Below are 24,781 nucleotides of genomic sequence, written 5' to 3'. Positions count from 1 at the left end.
TTACCTGACACTAGTAGACTAATAAGCAGTAAATTGTTGTTGTCACACCTGTTTTGCAGAGCCTATCTGAACATAGAACCATTTCCTTCCCACAAGCATTTGGATATCTGGATCTTGTGTGTTTAAAACAGTAGTTCAAACTGATTTCCTTCAGGTGTGGGTTACATTAACTTGCAGAGAGGCAAGTTGATATCCTGTCTGAATATGAAACAGTTGTTCCTTACTCTTTTTGAGGTCAGGACCATACTGAAATATTGTATTTTCACCCCTCCTGAATTTCAACCACTGCACATTATAAATATATCTCTGTACAGAATCTTTTTCGCAAAAATAAGTTAATGTTAAATGTCGCGGTTGAGACGGACAAATGACATAGACCAAGTTCTTCCAGGATGAAAGTAGTAGATGCCATTTATTGCCACAAGTGCATTTTTATACAGTTTTACCAATTCATGTGTCTCTTCACTATTGGTTACAAGTTACAGCAGTAACATCTCATTGGCTATTTTTGCTGTCATCAATGTTACTCTTTTACTCCCTTCTCTCTCACGGGTGCGGCAATTAGAAATGACGCATACCGGGACGCAGACAAAGATGCATGTACAGTCAGAGATCTTGTTCTGGAAAAAAGGCACAGAGCCTGGCCAAGCAGAGACCTGACCTAGGCCGCCTTCTTTATTCACCATTGACAATTTATAGGATTTACAGGTACGGGCCTGGACTAAGATGTTTACAAAAGGTGCTTTTCCACTAATTGTTATTAAGAACACACTAAACTCATGTGATGTTTATCTCACTTGTTTTTCCACTAATTCACAGACCAGGCCCAAGAACATTCACACATCCCATGCACTTGGGGGCGGTTATCTGGCCCGAGATACCATTCTCACGAGTCTGGGCTATAACTTTTTACAATTATGAGAAATGTACTTCAAAATAATCTGTCCAAGGGCCTTTATATATTATTATGTTAGTATTATATCTTTGACCGTCCAGATGGTCATGTTAGTATTGATCTTTCTTTATCATCTAGGTGGCTGGAACCACACATCTTGCTTTCCCACATTTTACTTTCCAACATTTTCCCCTTTTTTGTTTTAAACATCAGGTTCTCAATGAGCTCAGTAAGGACCCTGGCTTTGTTCTTCTTTGCATTCTGTATCATTCTCCAGATGATTCGGAGGACTACAAGAAAAAACATCACACAAGCATATCCAATTCCCACAAAAACCCATATACGCAGATTGAGAGCTGAAAATGAAGTTTTAGGGTCTAAATCACTTTATGCTATTAGATAATGTTAGCCATTTTGTCTTACAGTCCTAATTCTTACAAACTATGTAATTATTTTGCAGGGTACTGTCTAAATCCTAAATCAGGCCTTGCACATTAGCTAAGACTGTTATTTTACTTCATATCACTCATAAACACTATAATACAATTTCAATGGTATTACACATATTTAGCACTCTGATAACAGAAAATACAGGTTCAGATATCAGCTAAGGAGATTATTTAAATATAATATTTAAATATAATATAATATAATAATAATAATATATAATAATATTATATATAATAATATTATATAATATAATATAATATAATATAATATAATATTAATATAATAATAAAATATTTAAATATAATATTTAAATATTTAAATATATTTATATTATAATTATATATAATATTATATAATTATATTTAAATATATTTAAATATAATATGAAGAAAGGCTGAGGGAGCTGGGGCTCTTTAGTTTGGAGAAGAGGAGACTAAGGGGGGACCTCATTACTGTTTATAAATATATAAAGGGTGAGTGCCATGAGGATGGAGCCAGGCTCTTCTCGGTGGCAAACAATGATAGGACAGGGGGTAATGGGATCAAGCTGGAACACAAGAGGTTCCACTTAAATTTGAGAAAAAACTTCTTCTCAGTGAGGGTGACAGACACTGGAACAGGCTGCCCAGGGAGGTTGTGGAGTCTCCTTCTCTGGAGACATTCAAAACCCACCTGGACATGTTCCTGTGCGACCTCACCCAGGCGTTCCTGCTCCAGCAGGGGGATTGGACTAGATGATCTTTTGAGGTCCCTTCCAATCCCAAACATACTGTGATACTGTGATACTGTGATCCATAATGTGCATGTAGTCACTCACAAGAAACAAAACTAGAGGCCTTTTACTTCAGGGTACTCACAAGAAATAGTCACTCACTCAAATAAAGAAGTGAGGTGTCATTAATCCCAGGAAGTTTCCTTAGATGGTCTTCCTGTCTAAGGAAAGGACTCTAGTTTACAGACCCGCAGCTCTGAGAAGACCACTCAAAGGGTGTCTTTGGCAGGAACCCTGTTTCATTGTTTGGCCAGATGTAGCTGTGGGCATTACAAGGTAGTCCAGAAGATTCTCAGCTAGTCTTGACACCTCCTTTGTTAAGGACCCTGTCAATTGACCGAGGGTCCCACCCCTCCTGACCCATCAGTTAGTAGAGGTGAAGCTTATTGACAACACCTTGGTACCATTCTAGGTGTACATATGTGGGGACAGGCACAGTGGGGCACAGAAGATGCTAAAGAGCTGTCAACCTCCTCATTGAAAGCTCCAGATTTCAGGGGAATGTGTAACTGCCTCACAATCCAGCCTGTGACCACAGTCATATGACAAACTACTTTGGAGTGGTGATGCAGTCACCTCTTGCCTCCAAAGTCAAAAGGGGGCATTCTGTTGGTGAGTTTGAATGCCCACTGTGGATCATCATACCTTATGTGTCATTTTCTTCTTGCAAATCAACCTACAATAGAACAGAATAATTCAAATTACAACAATTACCAATATTGGAGAGAGCTGGTCAGTTATCCTAATAAGGAAAAAAAATGCATTGAAAGTTTTTTCGCCAGTTAGTCCCCAGTCCAAATAATGTAAATCTGTATTATTCTGATATGCTACTGCCTCTTCCTTTGGTCTCTTCTGTTTCTTTGTTGCCCTCTGCTGCAGGGACAGACGCTGTATCTTTGGCATTAGGTCCTGCATCATGTTTGTCCAACTCGTAGAAAGGTTTAACATATTTTGCAGGAAGCCACTTTGGTCCTGTTGGAAAAAGAACACAAGCATACCCCCTCCCCCAAGTGATTAGTTCTACAGGCCCTTGCCACTGACTGTTGTGCAGGGGATCCCGGTATAAAACCTTTGGTCTCTGACACAGTGAATCTGGAACACGGAAGTGTTTTTCCACTGCTGCGATAGAGGAGGGAGGCATAGTACGATTCAAAAAATTTAAAGCATATATTGCATTGTCTAATTGTTCCTGAGGTGTCATATTCCCCCTTTTTTGTTTTAATAACATCAGTTTCAGCATGGAGTGCACCTGTTCAATAATAGCCTGTCCAGTAGGAGAATGTGGAATACCTGTGACATGCGAAACACCCCATTGCTGTAAAAAATATTGCGTGGATCTAGCAGTGTATCCAGGACTGTTGTCAGTTTTAATCTGTTGTGGTACTCCCAGTATAGCAAATCAACGGGTCCAGTGATGCTGAACATCTCTGTTTTTCTCACTTGTATGCGCAGATGCACAAAGTATACCTGAAAAAGTATCTATAGAAACATGAACATATTTCAAACGGCCAAAAGATGAAACGTGTAACATCAGACTGCCAAATGTCATTAGCTTAGAGTCCGCGAGGGTTAACTCTAAGGGAGGGCGAGCTTGTAATCAGACCTTGACATTCCGGGCAAAAGCGCACTATGTCGCTTGCTTGAGAGTGAGAGCAAACATCTTTTTTAAGGCAGCAGCATTCTGATGGAAGAAAGCATGTGAAGCCCTGGCAGACTGGAAGCAGACTGTAGCTACAGTATAAGAATCCGCAACTGCATTACCTTCAGTTATGGGACCTGGTAAAGTTGTATGAGTGCGTATATGAGTAACAAACAGTGGGTGTTTGTGAAGCTGTAATGCAGTTTGCGATGATACAAACATATCAAAAAGTTGCTGTTGCGAGAGGATGCGCTGTAGGACCTTGACTACGTACTCAGAATCACAAACCAAATTTAGAGGTTCCTCCCTAAAAAGCTCTAAGGCATACAAAACTGCGCCAAGTTCCACTAATTGGGTTGAGCCTTCAACAAATTTAACAGAATGATGCCAATCGTTATCTTCACGCCAGACCACTACAGCTTTATGAGACTTCCCTGAACCATCAACAAAAACTGTGCAGGTATGTAGGATCAGACCAAATACATGTATGGTCTGTGACCTGATGTTAAAGACTTGCAGGTTCTGCAGCAATTTACTGTCGCGGTTGAGACGGACAAATGACATAGACCAAATTCCTTCAAGATGAAAGTGATAGGGTAACAGGTGCCATTTATTGCTACAAGTGCATTTTTATACAATTCTACCAGTTCACGTGTCTTTTCACTATTGGTTACAAGTTACAGCACTAACACCTCATTGGTTAATTTTGCTATCATCCATGTTATTCTTCTATCCCCTTCTCTCTCACGGGTACAACTCCATATCTCCGGATACTCCTTTACTCCCATCCTTCTCAAGGGTAAATCTTAATATCTTCAAGGCTGATCTCTACTCCCATATTTTCTGTCAAGGATTCCACAGACCTGCTGCAGTTTCCCACAATTCCCCCTTTTTGTATTTGTGCTAAAAATGCCGCCCTCATTGTCCACTGCAGGGCCCTTTGCAGCAGAGAAATCATGCATGGCAACATTAGTAACACAACCACAACAATCATCAAAACGATCAGTCCTGTTTTCACTACTGATAACAACCATCCTGAAAGCCCCCAGCTACTAAATTTATTTAACCAATCCCATCCATCATCAACTTGTAACCTTTGAACCCCTTCTTTCAACAATTGTATGCTTTTATGAATTGACTCAGAATGATCAGACAAGTTCATACAGCACATACCATCAAAATCTTCACACCCGTGCCCTTGAGCTAATAACAAAAAATCTATTGCAGCTCTGTTCTGCAGTGTAGCATGTCTTACAGAATCTACATCTAACAAAAGTCCACTTAAAGCCTTAGAAGTTCTGTTAGTTTGCTTAGCTAGCCAACATCCTAATTTTTCTAAAGTATTTAGAGCTTTAGCTGTGCCAACACCAGGTACAAGAGATCCTAAAACCCTTAATCCTGATCCCCAAGAATCTACTCTGTCATCACATTTTGACTTAGATGCATGCAAAAAATGTTTTTCCTGTGTCGCTTTTCTGTGATCGACTATCATGGATACATTGGGCATTAAGAGAGTTAATCGTCCCAAACTACATGGTCCTCCAACAGCATTAGAAGGAATTCCTGGCCAGGCTCTATCTCCACAGATCAAGAATACACCATACGGGAGTTTCCGGGGTCGCTGTCCCACATTGTTAACAACACCCCTTGGATTCTTCTGCGAGGCATTGCACCAACGAGTTTCATTTCTGTAGTCATGAAGGGTAGCATTAACATTTTGCAGTCTTATCCATTCATGCTTTAGCATATTGTCCTGGCACTTTTCACAAACCAGCTGGATACAAGCATCCATGGGCACAGATCCCAGCAATTCCAGTTCCTGTGGTTCAATGTCTATTTCCGGGAGACAGTTAATCCAAAGTGCCATGTTAGTATTATTACAGTTTGTTGCAATGCCTCTGCACGGACCACTATTTTGAAACAGTTGTGTGATGCTGCTGCAGTCATCAAGGGGGATGCCAACCAAGCATGTGTGGAAAAGGTTTTCCGGAGATGCCATAGCTAGGCATATGGAGTCCTGGCCAGTCATGTTGGCTAAAGTAATCCACATGTTAGTTTTTGTCTGTGCAGGCATCCAAGATGAAGCAGCTGCAGCAATCATCATTAGGAAGGCAACACAGGTTTCACATTTCGCGCAGGCAACCATTGTGGTCCTTGATCTGTAGAGACACAAGCATAGCCTCTCCCCCAGGTTAATAATTCATGTGAACCCGTCCATTGTCCTGTGCGCAAATCCCGCACCAACACTTTTGCCCCTGGACCTACCCTTTCTTGAGCCACTAAAGAGGAAAAGTGACGTAGAATGGGCGGCATCTGGGCATCATTAGAAACCTGCAAAAAGTTTAAAACATATGTGACTTTAGCCAAGCGTGCATCAGGTGGTTCACCCAACATTCCCCCTTTTTGTTTTAAAAGAAAACGCTTGAGTGTTCCATGAGCACGTTCCACAATACCTTGCCCTGTGGGAGAATGAGGAATACCTGTAACATGAGATACTCCCCAGAGCTGTAGAAATGAAGCAACTTTTTGGGATACATATGCTGAACCATTGTCTGTTTTTACCTGTTGCGGAACGCCCAAGAAGGAAAATGCACGCTGCCAATGACGTATCACATCTCGTGCAGATTCTGCAGTATGAGCAGTGGCAACGATAGCAGAAGAAAAGGTGTCTATAGAGACATGAACATACTTCAAGCGCCCAAATTCAGGTACATGTGTAACATCAGTTTGCCAAATTTGCAAAGCTCAAAGGCCACGGGGATTGGTACCATAATAAGTAGGAATATGCTGACCTTGACAATCAGGGCACGCAACAACAATAGCACGTGCCTCAGAATTTGAAATGCCAAAGTGTCGTCTCAAGACACGATAGCCTTGATGATAGAAATGATGTGACGCTATTGCCTGTTGTTTAACATCAGGAACAGGTCCTAAAGTCACTGCTGAAACTAGAGAATCTGCTTTTGCATTTCCTTCTATTATGAAACCTGGTAACGTAGTATGACTTTTAACATGCATGACATAATATGATGACGCTTCTGAATTTCAAGCCATAACAGTTTTAAAATACCAAATAACTTTTCATTAGACACATGTCCCAATACAGCTTTATCCAACTGTTGTACAAGCCCAGCCACATAAGCAGAGTCTGTCACAATATTCACAGGGCCAGGAAAGGCCTGAAACGCCATGGTCATTGCTCTAAGTTCGACCACTTGTGGTGATCCTTCCTGATATTCTACTTGATGTCGCCACTGTGGCCCATCCTTCCAAACAATGGCTGCCTTGCCCGTCCTTCCTGATCCATCTGTAAATACTGTAGGTCCATTTACTGGGCTTGACTGATTCAATTGCTTCTGACCAAATCTTACCTGACTGCCTAATTTAATCACTGGATGTGAGGGCAAATGATAACTGATTTGACCCGTATAATTCATCATAGCTGCTTGTAGTGCAGAACTATTAGCCTTACACCACTCAAAATAATCACTTTGCACAGGAAGCATGATCGTTTCTGGATCTCTTGCCATTAATTCCATGCAACGTAATCTGATTTTAATAATTACCTGAGCCACCAGTTCAAAAAGACCTGGGGCTGTCTTTTTTGATTTGGCTGGCAAAAAGACCCACTCTAAAATATGTAGAGGATCTCCCCACTTCTCATGCCATTGTGCGATCATAGCAAAAGGAATGCATTGATCAATCAAAACAATTGCTTGTACAGACACTGTCAAACCAATTCTCTATACGTGCTTACTACTGATTGCTTGTTCAATTTTCGGAATTACCTGCTGTGCAACCCAATTGATCATTCCTGCCAATTTTTGCACATCATTCAGTGTTTTGATTTTTACTTGCAGTTTTATAGGTTGTGGTATCACTGTCTGATCCAAAATTTTCATGTCCAAATAAAGCCATGGCTGTTGTTGTTGCACCTTCTCCGATTTAATGACTCGCGTGCTTTATTTTCCATTTCACTCAATTCTTGTGGCGTTGCTGCGTCCAACAAAATGTCATCCATATAATGATAGCAATACCCCGATGGAAACAAAGCACGTACTGGACTCAGAGCTTTTGCCACATACCATTGACATATGGTAGGTGAATTTTTCATCCCTTGTGGCAGCACTTTCCAATGATACCTTTTCACTGGCTCTCCATTATTTACAGATGGAACAGTAAAGGCAAACTTTTCCATGTCTTGTTCTGCTAAAGGAATAGTAAAGAAACAATCCTTCAAATCTATTACAACAATTTCCCATTGCATTGGAATCATTGTAGGAGAAGGTAAATCTGGTTGCAAAGCTCCCATAGTTGCCATAACCTCATTAACCTTTCGTAGGTCATGTAATAATCTCCATTTTCCAGACTTCTTTTTGATAACAAACACAGGAGTATTCCAAGGGCTATGTGAGACCTCTATGTGTCCCGCAGCTAGCTGTTCCATCACAAGAGATTGCAGGGCTGTAAGTTTTTCCTGAGCAAGGGGCCACTGATTGACCCATACTGATCTTTCAGTTAACCATCTTAGTGCTAAAGTGGGTCGAGAAACACCCTGCATCACAGTGACCTCTGCTAAAAATCCGTAGTTATCCGTACTCCCCACTGCCCTAGGCAATCCCTCCCCCATAAATTCAGCGGGGCTGGGGCCACATAAGGTCTCACTGTAGCCCTTTGGTTTTCAGGATTAGCAATCACTATTGCTTTAGCTGACATCAAACTGTTTGCGACTCCACCCAGTCCCATCACACCCACAGTATTTGAAACCAAGGGCCAAGAAGGAGGCCAGTCCTGTTGTGAAATTATAGTGACATCTGCTCCTGTATCAAGTAGTCCAGTAAGGGTCACCTGGCTGGGAACAAAAGCATTCATTATGAGTGTACAAACCATTTGTGGCCTTTTCTCTGACACTGTTTGAGACCAAAAAATAAGTGGCTTTCCAGTTGAACCAGGTCCATTGTCCCCACGAAGAACTTGCTCAGTCCTAGGAACAGAACTCAAAAAGGGCACAAGTTGAGCTAAAAGTGTTCCTTTTTGTATTGTCACAGGTGGTGTCGCTGTGGAAACCAAGGCACAAATTTGTCCCGTATAGTCCTCATCAATAACCCCCACGTGTACCATTAATCCTTGCAGGGTACTACTTGATCGTCCTATTAACAAAGCACTCAGTCCCCTGCCAATTGGCCCCCAAGCATCCAGGGGCACTTTATGCACCTCTTGAGTTGTTATAGTTACTGTGTGGGCGGTGGATACATCCATCCTGGCTGCTCCGCTGTTTTTTTCTGATAGTGTGTCGCAGAAGACTGCATGTGCACTGACCCCAGAAACGGATTGCCAGGGTTGCAAAGCGTTGTTGAAGGAGGCATTTGTGTCTGCACGCGCCCCTTTGCGCTTTTCTTGTTGTTTCCCTGTGGCAGTAGCTGTCCGTTAGAATGATACCTAGAATGGCACTGCTTAGAAAAATGTCCCTTTTTTCCACATTTGAAGCAAGTTACTGAGGCTGTATCATAGACAGGTGTGTGTACAGCTTTTGAAGCCTGTTTGTTTGTACGTGGACTGATGAGTCTTACATGACCATTCCGACCGCGTTCATAGCACTTTTGATATCGTATTCTAGCTGCTGCCATAGCAGCAGCAAGTGCAGTCATTTTATGTTCCACTGAATCTACCTTGGCACAAGCAGTAATCATTGCTTCTAAAGCTGGATCCCCTGGCAAAGTTTCAATCACTTTTTGGCAATCTGAATTAGCATTATCACGAGCTAGCTGTTTTACTAGCAGTCCCCGGACATTCGCATCGAATACCTGACGTTCGACAGACGCTAGTAATTTTTCAACGAAGGAAAGAAACAGCTCTTTAGGACGCTGCTTGATAGCAGTATATCTCTGTTTTTTTTCTGCCAGCTCTGCTGTTCTAATTATAGCCTGGATCCCTATGGCCTTCACTTGCTCAAGCACTAGAGGAGGCCATTGCGCTTGAAGTTGCGGATCAATAAACTGCCCCGAGCCCATCAATACATCCACACCAGTAGAAGAACGGGGATCAGTTTCTGGGAAGCGTACGTTTACCACTGCTTGTGCCTCAGCCCTTTGCTGCCAAATACTTTGAAACACTGAGAGCTGTACAGGTTGAAAAATAATCTGAGCTAACTGAGAAACATCGTAGGGAGTCATAGCTTCCATAGATAACAAACGTAACAGCTGCATAACCGCAGGGGAGTTAGGCCTGTACTGAGCAGTGGCTTTTTGCAAATCTTGAATTACTTTCCAGGAATAAGAAACGTGCTCATGGGGCTCCCCCCCTGCAGGGTTATGGCATACGATGGTAAATGCCATAGAGTCAACAGGTTCAACGGGTGGCTCCTCAGTAACAGGGGTAGGAACCGATATAGTTTCAGATAAGTCCCAGTCCCCCACCTCCATAGCTTTTTCCTTCACCCTTTTCCAGAAACGCACAGGGTCCCGTGGTCTAACTGTAATCGAAGCTGGGGGTAAATCCCAACTTTTTGGTAAGTTCGGTTTACGCTCTGAAACTCTACCCCACCCTCAGGAATTTGCTCTGCAGCAGCATGGGAGGGGGGTGGGGGCAGGCTGGGGGGACCCAAATCTATAGGAATTATGTTATTTGGCTCGGTCTGGCTCACCACGGGGGGGTCCTCCCCACCTAAATCTTCAGGCAAGGGGGGATAGGAAAAAAAAAGTCCATTTTTTTCTTCCACGACTGATAGCAGCGGGGCAGAGGGTTGAACTGTGATTAATGGCGGTGACGCAGACGGCGGAACCGCGGTTGATGATGGTAGAGCAGAGGTTCGAGCCGTGATTGATGACGGCGGAGCAGTCGGTTGAACGCATTGCTCTGACCGGTGCTCCGGGGGCCCATCCCGAGATCGTATATAACCCAACGCTGTTTTTTCATGTGAGTCTTTCATAGCTTTTATCTGATCTCGGGGCCACACATACGTACGCTCCTCCTTTATTCCTTTTAACTTTCCAAGAAAGTGCCGCGGATCCTTATCCGTGTCAGATAATATGAACTTGGGCGGTTTTGACAAATCTTTAGTAACGGGGGGGTTGGAGTAGTACTTAATCTTGCTTTTTCCTCCGAATCTGGCCCAGGAAGGCCAGGAAGACCATCCCCCTCTGCCACCTCTGCCTTATCCTGTTGCTGTTTTAACTCTTTCAGAGTATCTAATAACAAGCGCCACGTTGTTAACAGTTCAGTTGCTTCCTTGGACCCTTGGGTAGCACTATCAAACAGTTTATCTCCCAAGTCCATCCATTGTGAAACACTAAATGCTGTCACAGGATTAACCTCTAAACCTTGTGCTTTGCCCTATAGTAACATTTTTCTTAAAGTCAGTTCCGGAAGGCTAACATCCCGCTTCTTCAGAAGCAGCTTCCATGTGGATAATATAGTACCCTCTTCTTTAGATAAGTTTCCCCCTATGTTCCCGGTAGCTCACCTACTCCTTAGCGAGGTGTCTTTTCAACGATCCGGATCTTCGGCAGCTCTCCTCGGCTGCTCTTATCAGCTGTACCGGGCTCCGTCTCCACAGCTCTTCTTCAGCTGTTCACAGCTTCACGCTGTCACCTTGTCATGCGAGATCCTCTTCAGGCAGGATCACGTCGGGGTCACCAGATGTTGCGGTTGAGACGGACAAACGACATAGACCAAATTCCTTCAAGATGAAAGTGATAGGGTAATAGGTGCCATTTATTGCTACAAGTGCACTTTTATACAATTCTACCAGTTCATGTGTCTTTTCACTATTGGTTACAAGTTACAGCACTAACCCCCTTCATATGCTGCTAATATCTCTTTTTCAGTCATGATGTAGCAGATCCTCTATATCCTCAGCTCCAAAACCCTAGAGGTTGACCCTGAGTCTCTCTGGGTGCTTTCCGCCACAGGCTCCAGGTGGGGCCATGCTCCCCGGCTGCGCTGTAAAGCATGCTTCTCATAGCTTGTCCTGTCTGGACTGTCCCAAGGGCTACCGCATGAAAAATTTCCTGTTTAATCTGGTCAAAGGCTTGTCCCTGCTCAGGGCCCCATCCAAAACCATTCTTCTTTCAGGTCACTCGATGATAGAGAGGGCTCACAATCTGACTGTAACCTGGAATATGCATTCTCCAGAAACCCACAATGCCTAGGAAAGCTTGTGTTTCTTTTTTGCTATCTAGTGGGGACATAGCTGTTATCTTATTGATCACATCCATTGGGCTATGACGATGCCCATCTTGTTGTTTTACTCCTAAAAACTGGATCTCCTGTGCAGGTCCTTTGACCTTGCTTGCTTTTATGGATAAAACAGTTTTCAGAAGGAAACACAAACGCTTCCTCTGCTGTGTCGCGCCACACGATGACGTCGTCGATGTATTGCAGGTTTTGAAGGGCTGCACCCTGTTCCAGTGCAGTCTGGATCAGTCCATGGCAAATGGTAGGGCTGTGCTTCCACCCCTGGGGCAGTCGATTCCAGGTGTACTGCGCATCCCTCCACCACATGAAAGCAAACTGTGGCCTGCACTCTGCTGCCAAAGGGATCGAGGAAAATGCATTGGCAATATCAGTCTCAAACACTATCATGGTGAATTTACTAAGAAGTCTTTTACAACTAGTTACCACAAGATAAGTTTATTAAAATATTTTTTATTTAATTTTCGAGTTTCATTAGAACTACGGATCTGCTAGGGATGCTTTTAAATTTCACCCTCAGACTGCTCCATTCAGTATTACAACATCGCTGCAGTGGGGGAGGAGAGAAAACCCCCCTTTCACCACTTTAAAAGTAGGCAGCCAGGTTTTTCTTGCTTGTTTTTTTTTTTTTTTCCTTTCTCTTCTTGCTGCAGTTCAGATACAGGCAAGGCCACGCAGGTGGCATTAATTGCTGGTGCTAAGTGGGAGCTGCCTGGGAGCTGCCAGGGAGCTAAGTTTATCTTGCAGCTTGACACAGGCCTGAAATTTATTTCAAACAGCACAGGCCTGGGATATTTTGCTTTTTTATTTTCCCATTTCTTTCCAGCCATAATACACTCTATATGCAATTCTAATTAGCTGAGCAATAGTTACATTCCTCAGCCCCATGTACCTTTTGCAATGTCTTACAGATGTCAATAAACAGCATATTAACCATCAATCCATTACTTTACTTTTCCTAGATCCAAATCAGGTCATATTCTAGCAACTTTTAAATACAACCTCCTCCAAGTTCACATCCATCATAGCATTTAGTTTTATTTCCCATACCTCCAACTAGCACATAAATTCAACGCAAATCAGAGTTTAACTACTTAAATTCTTTTCTGGTTTCAAAATTATTAGATAAAAATAAGAGCAATTACTCTAATGTGTAAGGATGCATCCTAAGGGGGAGCAAGGTGGTATTTTAGCAGCGGAACCGGTTCCCATTTTGTAATTATCTCCCCAAACAAAATTCTTCTGGTACCAAATATATATATATATATATATATATATATATATATATGCAAACTAAAATACTGAGCTCAGATATGAAAACCAAATACCAAGTTGAAATATGCTGATGGATCACAGTTACACTTATTCAAGACAATATCTCGATTTTAGCATTGCACCTTTGAAGCACTTACTGCCCAGCCAGGTAGAGGTGCCACTGGGTCTCCCTGACAAAACAGGTCAGCACGCGCTGGAGCCCAATCGGCACCTGCCCCCCGCCACCACAACAAGCTGGACTGGGCAAGGCTTTTATTAGTGTCTCATCTGGCATGATACAACTGTTATCCCCAAATAAGGATTCTTTATCTGGTGTGTATACAAAAGAGCCAAATTTAGTACACCAAGATGAGATACAGCCTATCACAGAGTTGCGCAAGTCTGGATATTGGAATAAAGCTAGCATGCTAGAAAGAAAAATAACAGGTGCTACACACAAAATTTTAGCCCTGTCTGTAGCACCAGTCTTGGAGCCAACCATTTAGAGACTGAATTTTCCTATTCCATCCCACATCGTCACTTGAAGATGGAAGGAGTGAAGAGAAGATCACTTGAGCCCCTGAGTCTTTCACCATCCTTCCCAAGACCTTGAAATCGTTCTTCATTCCCCTCAGACTACGGGAAGCAGCTTCCTCCCCATCTGTCTGGAAGACCAGCAGCGGGTAGTAGTCTGTCGGGTGCACCAGTTTGGGGAGCCCTCTAGTGATAAACTTGATCTGGGCTCCAGTTAGACTACAAACTTCCCTAAGATGAGGGTCAGCTCTGCATATTGGGCCCTCTGTTCCTTTCAGAAGGGAATTTCCTATTACAATCACCCTTCTTTCTTTCTTATCAGAGGCAGTCTTAAGTTGTGAAGTCAATCGCCTCTTCCTATGTGATCTTGTAGGCAGGCTTGGCACCACCTCCTCACCTACCTCTTCTTCAAGATCCAGGGCCTCAAACCTATTACGGAGGGGCACCTGGGCACATAATTAACCAATTCTGTGGAAGAATTTATATTAAAAAAAATTGATTTAGCGCATGAAGTGTGTGATGCATTCTCCTAACTTGTTTAGTTCATCAAACGAGAAAGAAATGAGAAACTTAAGAGAAATTGCTGGTTCCATGGAAAGAAAATATAAGTTTCTATTTCCAGTTATGTCTGTGAAAAGCATGAGGTTGACTGTATAGAATCCAATAAATGTGAAAGCCAGAGATTCTCCTAAATTTCTATTTCTTCTAAATACATGTTAAAAAAAGTTAAATACAAAGGAAAAAAAAGTTTGAAAGTTTTGACAGGTTTCCCACAAAGTTATTTCACAGAGAAGAAGAATCTACTGTCAACAGGGATGAACAAAATTTAAATTCTCTTTAATGCTGTTTTTCAGGCCAGGTGATGAAGAAATCTGTTTTCAATAAGTGGATTATTTCGTTCCATGTGATGCAGGACAGGGTTTGAATTTCTGCTTATATCAATTATTATTCTTCTCCAAACCTCCTCCTTTTTCACGTCATCCCATGACTCTTTCAATCTTATTTGACTCATTCTCTCTAAAATATCCTCATTTCCTTCATCCCACCATTCAGTCCCACACTGCCAATTACCAGCAGTTGCATGACATGATACTTAATATTATATTTAATATTAAAACCAACCATTACTGGGAGAATTGCCCTTGGCGATATGTTGTTCAGGGGGGATAATACTTCTCCAAGAATATAAATTTTGAGTTGATGGGACTGTGCTTCTCTAATCGGGGCACAACTGGATCCTGTGCAGGTCCAAACTGGTCCCTGTTTCAGTTCAGATTTGAGCAGCAATTTGACAGGTGAACAATTTTGTGCACGATTTTATCCACATTATCTTCCTCTTGTCATCTTGTTCAAAATCACTAAGTCTTGATTTACTACATTTTTCTCTTATTTTCTCTTGCTGTCGTTACAATCACAAATCACAGATACCCGCAATGGAAAAATCTAAAGACCTCTGTTACGCTGCATTTTTTAAATAACGACTTTGAAATGTCTATTTTTAATCACTATTTTATTTTAATAACTATTTACTACTCTATACAAATGGACTGATTTTCTTTAAAATCAGATAACTGGTCAGTCCCCAAGTGTCTCGGTAAAATGTGAAAAGAAGAAGTTGGAAATAGAAAGTGAAACATTAAAAAGTTCTCATGTTTCACCAATGGCTCATATAGAAAAAGTAGCATGAAAAAAAAATCCCAATTCCAATGAAGTATTTAGTACCAAACAACCTAAAACGCTCTGACCAGACTTCCTTCTGCATCCATTTCCTTGACTTCATATGGCTACACGTTTAAATAAGAACAGAATGATATGATTATAACATACGGTACCACACTTCTGGTTTTTAAGCACTACACTTTGCAATCAAAACCTTGCTTTACGAACACTAAAAGTGTGGTTTACTACATTGTTGAAATATAGAGCAGTTCCAAACAAATCCTACTTTTTGGAGAGCTACTGGACGGGGATTTTTTATTTGTCTGTGGTGGTTTGACAAAATCCGACCAGGCAGAGCAATTGGGAAAAGCACCGAAAATCCAAATCAGCAAAGAAAGATGCTTCAGAATGATCCTTTTTTTCATCCAAAATCTTAAAAAAATTGGAATTCATCCGAGTTGAGCAAATGTTGGTTTACGAGGCAGTAATAAAAAATTCAAACAACTGGCGTAATTTATACCCTTTACTGCAAAATAATCACAGAATCACAGAATGGACTGGGTTGGAAAAGACCTCAGAGATCAAGTCCAACCCTTGGTCCAACTCCAGTCCATTGACTAGATCATGGCACTAAGTGCCATGGCCAAGCTCAGTTTAAAAACCTCCAGGGCCGGTGAGTCCAGCACCTCCCTGGGCAGCCATTCCAATGCCTGACCACTCTCTCTGCAAAGAATTGCTTTCTAATCTCCAGCCTAAATTTAAGCCCATGCCCCGTTGTCCTATTGCTGACTGCCTGGGAGAAGAGACCAATCCCCACCTGGCTAGAACTGCCCTTCAGGTAGTTCTAGAGAGTGCTGAGCTCAGCTCTAAGCCTCCTCTTCTCCAGACTAAACAAGCCCAGCTCCCTCAGCCTCTCCCCATAGGGCTTGTGTTCCAGTCCCTTCCCCAGTCTTGTTGCTCTTCTCTGCACCCGCTCCAGCACTTCAATCTCTTTCCTGAGCTGAGGGGCCCAGAACTGAACACAACACTCCAGGTGTGGCCTCCCCAATGCAGAGCACAGGGGAAGGATCACTGCCCTTGTCCTGCTGACCACGCTGGTTTGGATCCAGGACAGGATCCCATTGGCCTTCTTGGCCACCTGGGCACACTGGTGGCTCCTGTTGAGCTTCCTGTCCATGAGTCCCCCCAGGTCCCTTTCTGCCTGACTGCTCTCCAGCCACTCTGTGCCCAGCCTGGAGCGCTGCAGGGGTTGTTGTGGCCAAAGGGCAGCACCCGCCACTTGGCCTTGTTGAACTTCATCCCATTGGAATGGGCCCATTTTTCCAGTCTCTCCAGACCCCTCTGCAGAGCCCTCCTGCCTTCCAGCAGCTCCACACTCCCTCCCAACTTGGTGTCAGCAGCAAATTTGCTGATGATGGTCTCAATGCCCTCATCTAAATCATCAATGAAGATGCTGAACAGGACTGGACCCAACCCTGACCCCTGGGGACACCACTAGTGCCTGGCCGCCAGCTGGATGCAGCCCCATTCACCAGCACTCTCTGGGCCCAGCCCTCCAGCCAGTTCTTAACCCAGCAGAGAGTGCGCTTGCCCAAGCCATGGGCTCCCAGCTTTTGCAGGAGTATATTATGGGAGACAGTGGCAAAGGCTTTGCTGAAGTCCAGATAGACCACATCCACGGCTTTCCCCTCATCCACCAGCTGGGTCACCTGATCATAAAAGGAGATCAGGTTGGTCAGACAGGACCTGCCCCTCCTAAACCCATGCTGGCTGGGGCTGATCCCTTGTCCATCCTGAAGGTGCTGTGTGATTCCATTCAGGATGATCTGCTCCATAACCCTGCCAGGCACCGAGGTCAGGCTGACAGGCCTGGAGTTGCCAGGGTCAATGACAATATCCTAAACCTATATAACTATTAAAGGAGGAAAATGAGAAAAAAATTATAGCGTTCATGTTTGGCTTTCTTCAAATGTGTGTAATAACCAAAATAATTGGCCTTCTCAAAGGCTTTACCAGGTGCTTGTATCGCTAATGTCAGTTCTTCCCACTTCTTCCAATTTGTTCTCATGTCTCCTAAGTCTGAAGAGTGAAAGATTTTCAGTCACATTCATAAGCTGCTGCTGCCACACTAAATATTCTTCATAAAAGAAAAGAAAATAGCAATTTTCACCCTTATTTTCCAGAATATTGAGAATATTAAAGTGGAATAAGGCTTAATGAACATCAGACACCAATGAGACTTTTATGGAACTCCTGAATGATGAAAGAAAACCATCATTTTGAAGAACAATTTGATTTTCCTCAACGTATTTGTCTAAAAATCCTTCAACCACAAGCCTAAGATTAAGATGACAATAAAGCAAACACCAACTGCAAATGACTATTAGTCCATTATATTAATATATTGGAAGTTTAAATGGAACGTCACCAACATTTTCAGCACAGAATTTTAGGATCATTTGTTCTTTCTGTTTAAGGATAATTTATATAGCACTTTTTTCAGGAAAGTGTCCATGTCAAAGCAATAAGTGATTAATAAATCAGACAGAACTGCACAATCTAGCGAACACTTAATACAAAAGCTTTAGATTTGGGTTACGCTCGTTATTTCAGTCTATTCTGAAATTGCTATTTTTTGATGATATAAAAATAGGGGGATTAGGTAAGAGTAATATTCTTTAAAATAGAATTCAGCTGAAGGAGGGTATGATTAATATTTAGAAAATGTATTTAGAATTCGTTGGCTCAATACTGGAGTGGGGACAGGTATAGCCAAGAATAACCTGATATTGAAAACTTTACTTGTGCTCATGAGCCATCAACTCAGAGTAATCAAAAAGAAGGTAATTCAGTGTAAAACAAGGCGATTCTCCTATTAAATGCCACTTAAATTACTAAAATTCACACACCATACAAGCCATTAAAATATTGTATTGGTTTATCATGTCCTACCTTCAGTAAACATCCTTAAAAAATCTTGTATAATAATATTTTAAGTTTATTACAGTAGAAAAAGAGGATCTAAAAAGTCACAGAAAACCAAAGGTTTTTATACTATTAACAATGTGTGCTTAATTCAATCAAAAAATCTTACCGAGTGACTTTGCGACATATAGAAATTGAATAAAATACAGGGGAAAATAGTATTGAAGATACCTAAGCGTTGCTTTTGGTGAAAAGTAGGTAATTTCTGAGTTTTCAAGAAATACTATGACAAAATAAACTATGTAGGCTTTCCCCCTCCTCCCCACTATTCAACAAATCTGGACAATATCTCAATTAGGAGTCTTGATTTAATTTGCTCCCAGTTTCCCATTCTGCCACCAGCATCTTCAATTCTCCAGCTTCACGAGTAATCCACATTTTGTACATTCGCAGCAGTTACTGCTAAGTAGCATTTTTACAGACTCCCAGCTAAACGACATTAATTGCATCACGCTAACGTGATTATGGCTGACCGGTTTATTTGCAAGTGGATTTAATTTCATTTCTGGATCATTACGGGAGTCATCAGACGATCGCGGGGAAGATTCCTTATCTTTTCACGATCGCACGCATCTATAGGAAAACATCTATGTCTGGTGGCAAGTTCTGCATTCAACCAGTTCTTTAGATAATTTCAAAAATTAGATAGAGCTGCGGCTTTATTATACGACAAAACATCATAATGTTAATTTACAGTTCAAATACTGTTCACATTGATAGTGCATGAAATACTTGTCTGCTGCATGTTGGATAGGAGGAAAAAACTAACTTTTTTGCATGTCATAGAATCATAGAATCGTTTCAGTTGGAAAAGACCCTCAAGATCGTTGAGTCCAACTGTTAACCCACCCCTGGCACTGCCCCATGTCCCTGAGAACCTCATCTCTGTGTATTTCCAACCCCTCCAGGGATGGTGACTCCAGCACTGCCCTGGGCAGCCTGTTCCAATGCCCCACAGCCCTTTGGGGAAGAAATTGTTCCCCACATCCAACCTCAACCTCCCCTGGTGCAACTTGAGGCCGTTTCTTTGTGTCCCTGTGTCCCCTCAGCTCCTGTTCTCCAGCTGAACCCCCCAGGTCCCTCAGCCGCTCCCATCACACTTGTGCTCCAGCCCCTTCCCCAGCTCCGTTCCCTTCTCTCCACTCGCTCCAGCACCTCAAGGCCTTGCTTGGCATGAGGGGCCCAAAACTGCCCTCAGGATCCACAGTTTGGCCTCCCCAGTGCCCAGCACAGTGGCACAATCACTTCTCTAGCCCTGCTGGCCTGTAGGTAGTTAGGGTCTGGCAGCCGGAAGATCTCGCGCTGTACGGAAAGGTAGTAGCCCCTCCCTAGATAGGTAGAAGTGTGCGAGGTAAGCAGACATAAGTGACGTTGTAAACCTAAGGTATATAATGCTGTGTTACCTGCTAATAAATACCATTTGCCGTCCACCACATTGGTGTCTGTGAGCTGATGGACCGAGCGACCTGGGGGTGGTCGCCGTGCTGTCCCTGAACCAGGTCGCCACTGCCTCTTAGAAGGCAACACGTGGCGCCGAAACCTGGGAAAATCTCCTGGATTCAGGTGAACAGCGGCCGGAGTGGCAGGACCAACCCGGCGGGGGGGATGTCCCCCAGGAGGATGGAAGCCCTCGTGAAGGACCGGATCATCGGACGCCCTCGTAATCCGTGTGCCCCGGTGACAAGAGAAGTCAACAAGTTGGCAAGCATCCTATCTGAGCCTGAGAGTTCCACGCTGATAGAATCCAGACAACAGCGAAGAGGCTTCCGAGGAGGAAAGCTGCGACACTTTTGTGTGATCTTGATTCTGGGGTTTGTTGCTACAGGTAAAGCACAATCAGATTACAGTGACCATCAGCTCCTACAGGACGCCTCAAACGATCGAGTGATTAGGGAAAACACAACAGCAGGTGCTCCGACTTTCACAGTTACGTTCCGTGACTTGTTTCCCACATCTAAATCGTTATGGGGAACATATTGTTGCCCTAGTTCAAACCCAGGAAAGAGTTATTGCAACTATCCGGGATATATGTTTTGCGGATATTAGGGGTGTGAGACCATTGTTACAAGCAATAGATGGAGACCACAAAAAGAGGACGAATTTCTGCAAGTAAGATGGGGACCAAGAGGGTGTTCCTCTCCAATATTTGCGTACAATGAAATGCTGGACCAAAGAGGTGATTGCGCCTATCTAAACTTAGAGATCCTAAACCCGAACAATGCGGGTTGGGTTGTGGGGAAAATGTGGTCAGTATTTCTTCGCACCACTTTTAAAGATTCAGGAACACTAATATAAATCATCAAGGTCAAGCTACAAACACCCCAGTCACTGGGGCCTAACCTGGTTCTTAGCCCACAAGCGTCCAAGCCCTCAGTAGACAGTACCAAGACATTTAGTACTTTGAAACTTGAAATGCCCCCCCTATGGAAGTCGCTGAACTCAACATACCAGCTCTTGAATTCTACCGATCCAAATATGACAGTAAACTGCTGGCTTTGCTACGACGTGAGGCCCCCCTTTTATGAAGCAGTAGGTATACCCTCTAAACCAGAACTGGTAGGCGGGTCTAATCCACCACAATGTCTGTGGAACTCCACGAACAACCCGGGAATAACAATGCAATATGTATCAGGGCAAGGCACATGTGTCGGTAAAGTTCCCCCTAAGAAAAAAGCGTTATGTGCAAGTGAGTTCACGCTAGAAAAGGAACCGAAAGTCAAATGGTTAGTTCCTGCCAACAACACCAAATGGATATGTCCAAAAACTGGAGTTACGCCATGTGTGTCTCTTAGAGTGTTTGATCAAAACACTGAATTTTGCATACAAGTAATGATTATTCCGAGAATCACGTATCATCCCGAAGAATTAATGCATAATCATCAATCCCCTTCAACTTTCGGTCACATACAAAAGCGAGAACCCATTACCGCTCTGACCATAGCTACCCTTCTTGCCATCGGAGCCGCGGGGGCGGGAACAGGGAGAGCATCACTAGTGGAACAAAATCAAAAGTTTCATTCCCTCAGAGCAGCAGTAGATGAAGATTTAGTTCCAGTTGAACAATCGATCACCGCGTTGGAAAAGTCCTTGAGATCATTGTCCGAAGTTGTTTTACGAAATCATAGAGGACTGGATCTCTTGTTTTTACAACGAGGCGAACTTTGTGCAGCGTTAGGGGAGGAATGTTGTGTATATGCAGACAACACAGGGATTCTCAGAGACACAATGGCCAAACTTAGGGAGGGTCTAGAAAAAAGGCAAAGAGATAGACAAGCCCTACAGGGATGCTTTGAGTCATGGTTTAGCCATTCACCATGGTTAACCATCTTGATATCTACCTTGGCAGGGCCGATCATTATGGGCATATTAACATTGATCTTTGGACCCTGCATACTAAACAAGCTTGTGGCGTTTGTTAAAAGCCGGCTAGAGCGAGTTAACATCATGTTGATTGAATGCCAGCAACTACTTTAAAAGGGTATTTACCCAGTGTTATTCCCAGTTATCCCTAGTTATCCCTAGCTACACTCCATTACTAACCATCAGCAGACGGAAGTGACGTTGTAAACCTAAGGTATATAATGCTGTGTTACCTGCTAATAAACGCCATTTGCTGTCCACCACATTGGTGTCTGTGAGCTGATGGACCGAGCAACCTGGGGGTGGTCGCCGTGCTGTTCCTGAACCGGGTCGCCACTGCCTCTTAGAAGGCAACACTGGCCTCACTATTCCAAATACAATCTAGGATGCTGGTGGCCTCTTGGCCACCTGGGCACATGCTGGCTCATGTCCGACCGCTGTCACCAACACCCCCAGGTCCTTTCCAGCCGCTCTTCCCTGACCCTGCAGCGTTCATGGGGTTGTTGTGACCCAAGTGAGGGACCCGACACTTGGCTTTGTTGAACCTCTGACAATTGGCCTCAGCCCAACCATCCCGATGGTCCAGATCCCTCTGTAAACCCACCCTCCAGGAGATCAACACTCCCACCCAACTTGGTGTCATCTGCAAAGTTACTGAGGGTGCACTTGATCTCCTCATCCAGATCACTGATAAAGAAACTAAACAGAACTGGCCCCAATATCGATCCCTGGGGACACCACTTGTGACCGGCCAACAACTGGATTTGGCTCCATTCACCACAACTCTTCGGGCTCAGCCCTCCAGCCAGTTCTTTATCCATCGCAGATACACCATCCAGGCCATGAGCTGCAGCTCCTGCATTCTCCAGGAGATGCTCTGGGATACGGTGTCAAAGGCTTTACTGACGTCTAAGAACACAACATCCACAGCCTTTCCCTCATCTACTTGTGGATCACTTTGTCATAGAAGATCAGGTTGGCCAAAGAGGACCTGCCTCTCATAAACCCATGTTGACTGGGCCTGATCATACGGTTCTCTTGTATGTACTGTGTGCTGTTACTCAAGATCATCTGCTCCATGACCCTGCCCAGCACAGAGGTCAGACTGACAGGTCTGTAGTTCCTTCCAGCCCTTCTTGTAGATGGGGGTCACGTTCGCCAACTCCCAGTCTACTGGGACCTCCCCAGTTAGCCTAGATTGCTGGTAGACAATGGCAAGTGGTTCAGTGATCACCTCCGCCAGCTCCCTCAGTAGCCATCTGGCCCAATCCTTTGTAAAAACACATTTGCAATACAAAAACCCGTTAACTTTACCTAAAATACCTAATTATTACATGAAAAAACTCTGGTTAGTGCCATGAAAGGGACTAAAAAGGATTTACATGACAACGTAACGGTGGATAAATAGAATGGATAAATGATTTTAGTCTACAGCTATTACGTATTTCTAGAACATTCCTTTTGCTTTAGTTTAGCAAAGCCACGACTAAACTGCATAAACTGAAAATAAGGCTGACTTGAGTCTTTGGGATCTACAGCACTATCACCTTTCACCCCCTATAATGTAACTGAATCTAGAAAATTTATAGATTTTAGATTTGTTCCATTACATTTAAAAGACAGCTAAAACCGCAGTTCACAGGCCTTATTTTCCCTTCTCTTTAGCAATCCTAAATTTCTAAGATAAATAGAGTCCTTACTTATAAAACACAATTCCTTTCTAGGGAGTAGATGAAAGGGGAACCTTTGAACATTTCCCCATGTACAAGAGCTTGGTTTTCTGTTGGAGAACCTAAAATAAAGGACTATTTATGAAGTACTTGCAGCGTTGAATATAATCAACTGTAATAACAAGACGCAAGGAAAAAGATGCTTTTTGTTGCAACCACTTTTGTAATCCTGCTTTTTAATAACCCTCATAATGCCGAATTAGAAGGACCCCAACCGAAGTCATTGATCCCACATAAAACAAACATTGCTTTTTCTTCTTAGCTTTGTTTTACAAGCTCCATTATTTCCAGATGACGCTTGAGGGGCCTCAGAGTTTTGAGAGTTAGATGCTTAAATATACAGCTGCTTTCTATTTACCGTCTACGTTACGTGTAACTCAAAGGAGAATCCAAATATTGGGCACAAATGGAGGAAAAGAGAAAAGAAATATAGAAATCTCATTGCCCAGATGCAAAGTTTAATTCTTGTGATTAAGACAGGAGAAAAATTCATCAATATTTGCGGAATTCCAAGGTAGATTTAATTGGATCGGTACAGAGCCAGGAAAAGACTCAGCTCTATATAATCTACAATATATATAGATATCTATTTAATATATAGATATATAAACATATAGATTATATGTAATAGATTATATATCTATACACACACACAGAGCTCACTGCACTTATATTATTTGCATTTTTTCCTTTTGCATTGCCAATATACATTTATTTCTTTACCTGAACCAGTAGATTTTGGACAGGGGGTTAAAGAACATTTGCACATTCAAGTACATCTATAACCATTAAAAATGGAACACTACATTGTTTCTATCACTGTGAAAATTCCTTTACCATCCAAGTGCTGCTTAAGTGACAGTCCTATATAGGAAATAATTGAAGATATTGGTACTAAGTGGGATTATTTGTAGGATTTTTCCTAATGAATTTAAGCTTCATCTGAACAGAAAAATGCATTTTTATAAGCAAATGCATTTTTATAAGCAAAATTTAGAAGGTTTTAAAGAAAAAAAAGTTAAATTGAAGTTAATTTTAGAACTTTTTCCTATGGGATTATCTTACCTACACTATTTCCTCTCCTTCTCCATCCTTCCTAGAAACAGAAGCGAATCGAAGGGCTCAAATATCTCTATAATATATAGAGATATCTATATATAGATATAGATATAGATGTAGATGTAGATATAGATGTAGATGTAGATATAGATGTAGATGTAGATATAGATATAGATATAGATATAGATACAGATACAGATACAGATAGATATAGATATAGATATAGATATATAGATATAGATATAGATATA

The 24,781-nt window shown here is 42.6% G+C and overlaps 1 protein-coding gene across 14 annotated transcripts in view; it reads right to left on the bottom strand.

Moving 5' to 3' along the window:
• Window positions 1–382: 382 nt before the first annotated feature.
• The window catches only part of LOC135577036 (dymeclin-like), a 151,462-nt gene continuing 127,063 nt past the window's right edge, over window positions 383–24,781 (bottom strand). For 3 of the 14 annotated variants that reach the window (XM_065044648.1, XM_065044652.1, XM_065044658.1), the window contains one exon: window positions 4,333–6,087. In XM_065044648.1, coding sequence (XP_064900720.1) covers window positions 5,860–6,087 — 228 coding nt within the window. In that variant the 3' untranslated portion in view covers window positions 4,333–5,859. Of the gene's footprint in view, window positions 1,186–2,762; window positions 2,794–4,332; window positions 12,285–24,781 lie in introns of those variants that run through there. The other 11 variants (XM_065044650.1, XM_065044656.1, XM_065044653.1 and 8 more) reach the window with 8 other exon arrangements.

Source organism: Columba livia, chromosome W, assembly GCF_036013475.1.
Source record: "Columba livia isolate bColLiv1 breed racing homer chromosome W, bColLiv1.pat.W.v2, whole genome shotgun sequence".
Lineage (NCBI taxonomy): Eukaryota > Metazoa > Chordata > Aves > Columbiformes > Columbidae > Columba > Columba livia.
This window is presented reverse-complemented; position numbering and strand designations above follow the sequence as displayed.